Genomic DNA, 10,326 nt, shown 5'->3' on the forward strand with positions numbered 1-10,326 from the left:
GTTTTTTATTTTAAAAGGCCAGTCAGATTTCAGTGTTGTTACCAGTATGTGGACCAAGAAATATTGGATGTATTAGAGATACAACTAATTTATCTAACTTCAAGTAATTAATATGTGGGAAATTACATAGCCCCAAATATACTTAGATGTTTCTTTGAAACAAAAATTTATGACTTTGTGTATGTTCTATATACATATAAATTCTTTTAATTTCAGTCTGCTTCCTGGTCTCCCATGAGAGTGGAGGGAAGCAAGTAGTTGGGTATCTTTTCCCATCTTCCCAGCTGCACTGTCAGAAAACGAGATCGGAGCGTTCCAGCCTGGCTTCCTGAGCAGCAGCCTAGCCCCGTGCAGCACAGCACTGGCCAGCCCTGACACAAGCTTTTTTGAAAATGAGCAGTACAGATACCAGACATTTAACAACTTATCATATTGACTAAGAAATGAAGCCAGACTTTAGAAAAATACAATGCAAGAAAAGATTCAAGTTAAAAATATATTCTTTCGGTTAAAAATCATCCCATTTGTAATCTAAACTCAGTATGCCCACAAGCCCCAAGTAATCCTCTAAATGTCATTATACTTGTATTAAGATCCTGTTTCCGTCCGGTATTTATGGAGGTCATTGGGTTGCAGCAACAATGTTTTCTCTCTGAAGAGTACAGCTTCATAACATTTTTACTTCGGAAACCTCCGACACATGTAGTTCTCTTCAGATACTGCATATCCAAACTTTTTATAGAAACCAACATTTTGTGGTAGACATTCAAGGGTAATCTTATAACAGTTTAATTTCTTGCTTAGCAAAGTTAGGGTTGATAATAACCTGAAATTTAAAAGGGGGTGGGAGTGGAAAAATAACACTTATTATATTTTATTATCAACATGAATAATATACAACTTCAATCTTTACTAGAAATACTTTTTAGATCATAGTTGGTAAAGACCTAAATCACTAGAACGTTTTTATTTAGTTTCAAATATAATTAACCCAGTAATCGAACTCAGTAATAGGACTACTAGTAATCACCCTAAACCCTTTTTAAAAAGGTTGATATTAGTATTAGGCATTGTCAACCTTTTTGAAAATATTGCCAGGATTATTCTATAAGAGGTCTTCTACATGTATTGAGATACCTAGGAATAAGTAGACAACACTCCCATATTGGCATATCGTCAGTTTTGAATTTCAGTATTTGTGAAAGTATCAATCCAATGTTGGTCTGAATACACAACAGCAAAAATGTATACCTCTTTACAGATTCTTCAGAGAATCCAAAGTTAATTAAAATTCACATTATCTTTTCATCGTAGCCATTGATTTGAAAGGCAGAGAGGTGCTCTGCACTTCCTGTTTCACCCCCAGGTGACTGGCCACGGCCAAAGCCAGCAGCTGAGACTGTCGCCTGTGGGGAGCCCTCGGACCATCACTGCTGCCTCCTGCAGTGCACGCTAGCAGCACTCAGAAGCAGCCAGGACTCAGGCAGTGTTCCACCAAATACCTGCCCTGTTAATTCCATTTGTACACAACTTTTTGAAGCCCCTTTGTACAGGTAGAGTGTTTTAATATATATTTCTAACACAAGCCTGAGGTCACAGAATATTCTCTACTAGGTAAACATTTCCTTTGATAAATGGGCAAATCACCTGACTCACCCAAAACTTCTTTCCTACTTAAAATGAGAATACTACTGTTAAAACTTAAAAGATGGTAGTGCTGATAAATGAGATGTAAGTTTCAAACTATGAGGTAACAGTAGTATAATACTTTGTTTTTCACTAAATTCAGTCGGCTATACAGTAAGAAGGGATTCCATTTCAACAAGTATGTTGACGAGCAACTCAAACAGGACTTGTCCAGGTTCCCTGATCTCTGCTTACTTACAGTTTGCCGAGCTGCTTCCCTCTGCACTCGTCACTGACCACAACATCTTCCACTCTTCCTCTCTGGAAACAGTTAAAGTCAGAAAGGCGCTAGAGCATCTGCTTTTAGCTGTAACGCGTGAACACGAACTTCACAGAAACCAAGAATGCAAAATACAATTTTTTCACCCCCCAAATCTAAGATTGCACATTATCTAACACCGAATAACGGACATTCAAAATCAATTTTGTGTGCGAGAGAAAAAGACCTGTGTTTTCTACTCAAACAATGTGAGCACATACCTTAGCACAGGAATGGATGAATTTATGTTCTATTATCAGGGTTGCCGTAGCAACAATCTGTCCTAGTGTCACATCTTCTACAACTGTAACGTAATAATCCCCAGATTTCTTCATATGCTCAAAAGATTCTGTAGAAGTTGGAAAACAAAATGTTATAAGTAGTCAATTCTATAAGGTCTCAGAAAAATACTAGGATAAAATAACTAGTATTGGTTGACTTAATTATTGAATAAGGCTATTTTATGATAGTGATTTACTTTAAAAAAAAATTATTTTTATTGAAAAGGCAGATTTACAGAGAGAGGGACCGAGAAAAAGAGCTTCCATCCACCGGTTCATTCCCCAAGTGGCTGCAATGGCCAAAACTGAGCCAGTTTGAAGCCAGGAGCCAAGAGCTTCTTCTGAGTCTCCCACATAGAAATAAGGTCTCAAGGCCTTAGGCTGTCCTCTACTGCTTTCCCAGGCCACAAGCAGGGAGCTGGATGGGAAGTGGAGCATTTGGGACACAAACTGGCACTGTTACGGGGTCCTGGCACATGCAAGGCAAGGATTTAGCCAATGAGCCAGTGTGCTGGGCCCTACTTTATATTTCTAAAGAACTGCATTAAAGATGACCAAGTAACTAGAACATCAACAATCAACACCAATTAGATTGAAAAGCACTTAGTGGCCAGCGCTGACGGTATAGTAGGTAAAGCTGGTGGCTGTGGTGCCAGTATCCCATATGGGCACTGGTTCCAGTTCAGCCGCTCCACTTCCCATCCAGCTCTTTGCATACAAGCAGGAGAAGTGGAAGAAGCTCCTGGCTTCTGGCTTTGGATCGGCTTAGCTCCAGCAGTTGCAGCCATTTGTGGAGGAGTGAACCAGGGGATGGAAGACATCTCTACATCTCCCTGCAACTCTTCCTTTTAAATAAATAAAAATTAAATCTTAAAAAAACACTGCGATCAGAGCATGTGCTGTTACATTTTTATTTGGTGAATAACTTATCCACATGGAAGGAAATACTACATTAAAAAAAATCTCTAAAGCTCCTCCTAGGGTTTATATTATAATTATCTAAAATTAGGTCTTTTGTTAAAGTGATTGCTGCTTTTGGATTCTAGAAAAACTTGACCACATTAAACATTTAAGTAAGAGAATACCTAATTTGCTATTTTAATAACTTCCAACTATATAAATAGAAATTGGCACTAGGCAGAGCTCTCAACAAAAGTTTGTTTCCCTTTCTTTTCTTTGGAGAAGAGGTAACATACTTACTCATAAACTGTTCCGGGTTGATAACTCCAGTCTCTGTCAGCTGGCCCAGTACCTTAAAAAACCCTAATTTTGAAAAACAAATTTCAAGTCACGAGGAGCAAAAAGATGATGAAGAGAAGCAATGTTAAGCTGGTGAAATGACAGGCAGCTATTTTCTCAAAACCTTCCATAATGAGTAACTGTTTATTCATTACATAATAAACAATTATGCCAATCATTTGGGCATAAGATTTCTGAAACAGTGCCACACATGTATATCTAATATTTGCAGATCCAGAACTTAATTTTTTAGTGTAAGTTCAATGCAAGGGATAATCTGGTGTGTCTTAAGTGCCCAGAATCTTAATATGAGCATGTATGATATCTGTAAACCAATGTAATACTAACACTTTTACAGTCTTATCTGTAGAATACTTATCTGATTAATACTTAGATCAAGATTAATGTCTTCAGATATTATACTAAAGAAAAAAAATTCACTTTGGTAATTACAAAAGTTTAAGAAAATTATTTTGGAGGGCCTACATGTTTTAATTGTGTGTGTGTATGTGTGTAATATACACAAAACCCTTGCATTGTATCCAAGGAAAATGATTTCTCCTCTTGTCTTGCTTCTGGCTTCTTAGAGAAGGTCCTTCCTTGTGTGTCGTCATGCATGGTAATGTCTCCTGTTTATCTTTCGGCTTAATTAGGAAGTAGCAGTGCTGTATTTGACTTGCTTCACAGTAATATTTGGACTTAGCCATGACACATTGACAGTTGAACTGTCCCTGACACTTAAAAATTATAAACAAAACCAAAAGTCAGTAATACTTTTTTTGTTCTCTCTCCAGGAACATTACTTTTAAAGTTACTAACATCATAATGTTTATGGAGAAAATAAGAGGGCTAATTATAATCCTCATCAGGATGTGTAAGCTAGGTAACTCCATACCTCTATTTAAGTCAGCAGTGCAAAGAGGCCTCAACACCAAGCCTTCTCCAGGATGCGTGGGAGAGATGGCTGGAGAAAACGTAGCCGTGTTCTGGCTCCAGTCCACCTCCCTGAGCAGACTAGGATCAAACATCGGCGTCTCATCAGGTTTCATCGTTCCAGTTAGATCTATAATAAAATGTTAAATGTTAAGTCATTTCACCCAAGAAAACTACAGTGAGATTATTTTGTTAATATCAATGCCACTGGGAAAGATTCTTTGGCAAATATGTAAGACATTCCACTTTAGCCTGTCAAATTCTACAGCTACAGATACATAGAGAAACCAGGCTAGCTAGCAGAAACAAAATGTACTAAACAAGTGACTGACAAATTTAAGCTTTAAAACTCCTTATTAGCAGGTTATCTTAAAAAAAAAAAAAGATTTATTTGTTGGACAGATGCAGTTACAGAGATAAGACAGCCAGAGAAATTTTCCATCTGCTGGTTCACTCCCCAGATGGCTGTGATGGATTGGCCTTCTACAGGGATGGCAGGTACCAAAGCACTCTGGTCAGCTTCAGCTGCTTTCCCAGGCACATGAGCAGGGAGCTGCCTCAGAAGTGGAGCAGCCCAGAGAAGAACTGGCATTCAAGATGGTGCCCGTGTCACAGGCAGCGGGTTAACTCACTGAACCACAGTGCTGGTCCTGCTAGCAGCAAGAACTGTGGCCTGGCGTCACTGGCATAGTGCTGAATAGCTTGACTGCTCCTGAGTTTCCAGATTGTTCAGATTGCATGCTTGGATTTTAAAAATTGGACTAAGAATTGTTTATTAGTTTTGACACAAACTTACTGGCTATACAACTTTTTTTCCCCCTTCCTTCTACTATGAGGAGAAATAATTGATGAAGTAGCTCAAATTACTCTGTGCATTCCCAGTAATAGTTGACAGTAGCTACAACAGATACAAACCAAGAGTCTTCGGGATTCTGTTTTTGTAACAAATTTCTTGACTCAACCCAAGCAGTTTAAGAATAGTCAGTATTTGGTGCAAGGTGCCACTTTAAGTGCACACATAGTTTCAAGTCCAGGCCCTGTTTCACTGCAGCTTTATGCTGGTGTGTACCATGGGAGGCATGAGGGGATGTCTGCAGTGCCCGGGGCTCTGCCAGCCACATGGAAGACCAGGCCTGAGCTCCAGCCTCCGGGCTTCAGTCTGGCCTGGCCTTCACTGCTGCAGGCATCTGGACGCTGAACCAGCAGATAGAAAGTCTGTTTCCTCTCTGTCTTTCAAATATAAAATAAAGAAAAATAACAATAGCCAGTATCTTCCATGCTGTTACAAAATGATCAATTATGGTATTTTCCATAATGCCTTTAAATGATATTTATGTGATAAAGTGAACTCTCAACAGATGGTTCCATCCCCAAATGCCCACAATATCGCCCCCTCCCCTAAAGCCTCCACTGCTTGGAGCACACTAGGAGTCAATCCTGGTCTCCCAGGCAGGTGATGGTGGCAGCTACTGCCACTGCCTGATGCTGCCCATGCTGGCAGGAAGCTACAGTAAGGAGCTGGGGCCAACACTCAAACCCAGGTCCTCCACAATGGACTCTTAACTACTGGGCCGAACACCTGCTTCCCCCTGATTTGGATACTCAGAAATGGGTGTACTGCTTTAATAAAGTAAGATTCACATATGCTGGGAGGGATAAAGAAGTTTTACAAAGCATAAGCTGGACTGGCAGCACTGCTGTGAGTTCAGAGTTGTCTTCCTAATAATTAGACTAAAAGAGACTCCTACTTTCACTTCTATCTATATGTATGTGAAAAAATATTTCAGTGACAATAATTTTCCTAATAACTCCCAAATGCTCTCTAGTTCACAAATCACAATATGCTTTTAAAAAGCAAAAACTTTTCACTTTAAAGGTGGATTGCATTTCTGCCCGTGTGACTACATAGGGAACGGTGCAGTACAGCACAGGCTTTGGGAAGGCAGCATGGCTTCCTGCAGAACTTTCCATGTGTTCAGCACTGGGTGTGTGTCCGGCACTGTTGAAGCAACTTGACACGTTACTAATTCATTCACTTCAGTAAGTGACAGCACAGGGGTGGTTATTATCATCGCAACTTCACAGAGGCACTGGGAATGCTAAGTAATTTACCAAGGCCACAGAACTCGCACAGCTGGGATTTAAACCCAGGCAAGGAAAAAGTCTGAGTTTGGAAGGCTGGCTGTTCAAGTATCAGTTCAATGAAATGAGAGAAGGTAATTCAGGTCTTAGAATCTTGTCCCCTCATTTATAAAAGGGAGATGACATTTCTGGAAGAAGTAGGCGGTTAATGCCCACAACACTGAAGGTGCTCACCAAGATGTAGTCTAGTTATCAATAAATATAAAAGTGAAGTTTACAGCTTCTTATTTTGTTAAGCCTTAGTTCATGAACCCGGGCACTAGGCTAGATTCAAGGACTACAAAAAGAACCACACACACACATACAAAGAATGACAGGGTGTCTGTTATGTTTATGTTATACCAAAAGTTGGCATTCTTGGACAAATAAAGTTTTCAGATAAAATTATGCTATATACATTATACCTAGTTCTAAAAATAGTGAGAAAGGCTATAAATTGTGATGATTAAAATAATCACTCATGTCAACTTAAACAAATTTGAAATGAGTTAATTTTGATGTATGCATTTCAGCGTGTGTCCCAGGTAACTGGACCCCTGAGGCTTCTATGCGTACTCTCCAGGGGAAGGTGAGCAGCAGTGTTGTTTCTCTGGTATGTAAGGTAAATACCTGAAAATGTACACTACATGCAGAAACAAGAACGTATTAGAAAATTTAAGTATTTAGCATAATTTTAAGAGTGAAGCAAACAGTGTTAAATATGTAAATACTAAACAGTACTTGGATGAATACTAACTAGCAAAACTTAAAGTTCAATAGATTCCTTTTTCCTTTGTGTTGCTTGAGTTTAGAAAGAGACACAGCCAGGTAAACAGATACAGCAGATATTCTATGAATGCCCCTAAACAATAAGTAAGGCTGGCTAATATTTATTATTTTACATCTGTTAAAATACACTGAAAGATGTACCATTATTATCCCCATATCACAGCCAAGGAAGCTGCAGTAACTTAAGAGGGAACAGAGTGAACATTCCAAACATGACAAGGCCAGCTGATGCCAGACCAGTGTGAAGGTCCCTCCCTTGGTTTAATATTCTGCCACTGTTGTGAAATTTTCACTAATTAAAAAAAATGTTTAAAGACTTATTTATTTGAAAAAGTCACAGGAAGGGAGAGAGACAGATTTTCATCCAGTGGTTTGCTCCCCAAAGGGCTGCAGTGGTTGGGGCTGGGCCTAGTGAAAGCCAGGAGCTTCTTCCAGGTTTCACACAGAGGCCAAATGCTTGGGCTATCCTGCATTGGTTCCCCAGCCATTAGGGAGCTGTGTTGGAAGGGAAACAGCACAGACTCAAACCTGCATCCGTAAGGGATGCTGGCATCGCAGGCAGCGTTACCTGCTACACCATAATGCTGGCCCATGGAGCCCTGGATTGTACCTCACATCATACTGTCAGTGCCTTAGGCAGTCGGACTTCAGGTGCCACGCTCCTATCTGAAGCTACACTCATGCAGATGAGTTCCCTACTATGTTGTACCAGGTTAAACATTTAGTCAAGCAATACTTTGGAAAATGAAAATTTAACATTGGTCAAAATACATTAAAAAGAACATGCTGGTAGAAATCAGAATTCAATGGCCAGGCAATGGAGACTTATTATAAAAACTTATGAACTGTATCACAAAGCCATGCTTACGGCTCACTTCGTCACTCCATGCTCAAACAACAAACCTGCTGGTGCCCATGCATGGCAAGCTGCAGCAAGATGCAATCTTAATATCAAAATCCAAGGATTTCAGAGAAGAGCCAAATGGGTAACAGGTTCACAGAGGTACTCACCTCCCAAGGTGCCTCCAGACAATGGTAAATGGAGTCAAATCTTGTTATCATTATCAACTAACTTACATGTTTTTGATTATAAAAAGTAAATCTTAGGGCTGGCGCTGTGGCACTGTGGGTAAAGCATCCCATGCAGGCCCTGCTTCCCATCCTGGCTGCTCTACTTCTGAGCCAGCTCCCTGATAAATGGTGTCTGGAAAAGCAACGGAGGACGGCCCAAAGCCTTGGGGTCTTACACCCAAGTGGGAGAAACTCCTGGCTTCAGATCGACCCAACTCAGGCTTTGTCGCCACGTGGGAGTGAATCAGTGGATGGAAGATCTTTGTCTCTGCTGTGTAAATCTGCCTTTCCAATAAAAATAAAACAAATCTTTAATAAACAAAATCTTAAAAAGTAAACCTTAGCCCTCTTTATTCAAGAGCACTTTCCATTTCACTGAAATTGGCATGCTTTATAAGACCCATAAATGCCCAACCCTAAGCCAATAAAAGCCTAGTGAATGATTGATTAAAACTTACCTGGAGATCACATTTCAAAACCCCAATGAAGTTAGAATCCCAAACTGCCCCAAGTAATCCCATAGTATCACATAAGGTTTTTCACTCCATTTTAGATATAATTTCAGCAAACTTGGGTTCCCAGTCTCTATAGCGTGTTAAATACAAATGCAGAAGATGCTACTGGGGAAAACGCCCATTGAGAGCAACAAGTAGGAAACACATGGAGAGTTTTTAAGGTCCAGCTGCAAAATATTCAGACATAATCTACAGTCCAGGAGGCTATGGCAGTACACAGTGCACGGCGTGGGAGGGGCTCAGCCTGAGGGTTATGTTAGAGTTGGTCTGTAACACGTTTTGTTAACAACTGACGTCATTCTGAACCTAAAAAGCAGTTCTTTCCCACTGACTGTAGCAGGCCCTGCCATGTTGATTCAGTAGTGCCATTGCACGAATATCCTAAAGCACTTTTTTCACAGTTAATCCTTGCAACCCAAATAGTCACTGCTGATTAGGAAGGTGCAACACAGAGAACTGAACAATACTTGCCCCCAAAGTTACACAGGCAATGAATGGATCAAGACCAGAATCCTCGTTTGCCCCTTGAGGTCTACCACACCACACTCCACAGAGGGCAGTGTTTACACCATTATATGCTTTTTACCGGAGAGGTAGCTCGGCGAACCCTGCCTAAATAAACCCACAGGATTTCATTAGACCCACTCTAAGATTCGTTCAGGAACGATTACCTCCCAACAAAACGAATCGCATCATGGCTCATTCAATCTTGTACGACATATCTCATTCAGCTTACATAAAGGTCTGCTGTTGCGCCAGGAGCCACAGCAGTGGGTATTTCTAAGGCCAGAATCCCAAGAAGAGACAAAGGCTAGCCCTCCGTCCCCAGGGCCAGAGGCAATCTCCAGAGTGGACGCAGGAGTGAGTGGCCAGTGGCTCCTGGCCACCGTGGGTGTGCCCCGGAAAGGATGGGCGAGGGGGCCCGAGGCACAGGCAATCGCGCCGATTCCGCACGCCAAAGCCTGGGAGCAAAGTCAACCAGGACCCCCGGCAAGCACCCTTCACCTCCTCTCCAGGCGCCAGGTCCGTTCAACTTCCTCGGAGCCGCCCTCACCGACCCGGCCCCTGGTGCAGCCAGGTGGCTCCGACAGATCCCGGCCGGAGCCTAGTCCGCCTCCAGCCGGGCAGCAGGCACCTGTTTGATGGCCCCGCGCGCCAAGGCCCACCAGACGTCGGCCCCGGCCCCTCCTCACCAGCGGAGGCCCCGCGGTCGGCGCTCCTCTCCGGGCACAGCGGACTCTCACTCGCCGAAGAACACTGTACCGGATCCGGATCCGGCTTTAGAGCCAGCCCCACCTCCTCCTCCGCCACCCGCGCCACGGCCGGGGCCTCAACGTGGCAAGCGCCAACGCCTCCAGCCCGCCCCGGCCTCCTCACGCAGCGCGGCGCGCGCTGGGCGCAGACGGAGGCGCGGGAGGCTCGCGGCGTGAGG

General features: G+C 42.2%; 1 protein-coding gene across 3 annotated transcripts; it reads right to left on the reverse strand.

Moving 5' to 3' along the window:
* GNPNAT1 (glucosamine-phosphate N-acetyltransferase 1) lies at positions 1-10,237 on the reverse strand. Of its 3 annotated transcripts, none has more exons than XM_058666446.1 (6): positions 10,030-10,154; positions 4,361-4,528; positions 3,427-3,489; positions 2,167-2,294; positions 1,886-1,947; positions 1-826 (listed from the first exon to the last, which is right to left on the reverse strand). In XM_058666446.1, exons 2-6 carry the CDS (start codon positions 4,512-4,514, stop codon positions 679-681), a joined length of 555 nt encoding a protein of 184 aa, XP_058522429.1. In that variant the 5' UTR covers positions 4,515-4,528; positions 10,030-10,154; the 3' UTR covers positions 1-678. The 3 variants fall into 3 exon arrangements, with proteins under 3 accessions (XP_058522429.1, XP_058522427.1, XP_004584883.2); XM_058666444.1 differs by having other exon boundaries at positions 9,900-10,038; XM_004584826.4 differs by having other exon boundaries at positions 3-826; positions 10,088-10,237.
* Positions 10,238-10,326: the final 89 nt, after the last annotated feature.

This window comes from Ochotona princeps, chromosome 6 (assembly GCF_030435755.1).
Source record: "Ochotona princeps isolate mOchPri1 chromosome 6, mOchPri1.hap1, whole genome shotgun sequence".
Lineage (NCBI taxonomy): Eukaryota > Metazoa > Chordata > Mammalia > Lagomorpha > Ochotonidae > Ochotona > Ochotona princeps.

Bases quoted from the DNA above. Each gene is read 5' to 3' on its own strand.
- GNPNAT1 (XM_058666446.1), bottom strand. From the start codon at position 4,514: ATGAAACCTGATGAGACGCCGATGTTTGATCCTAGTCTGCTCAGGGAG. The intron at 3,490-4,360 runs GTATGGAGTTAC...TTTCAAAATTAG, and splicing joins CACTGCTGACTTAAATAGAG to GGTTTTTTAAGGTACTGGGC. The intron at 827-1,885 runs GTAAGTAAGCAG...TTTAAATTTCAG, and splicing joins GGGAAGCAGCTCGGCAAACT to GTTATTATCAACCCTAACTT.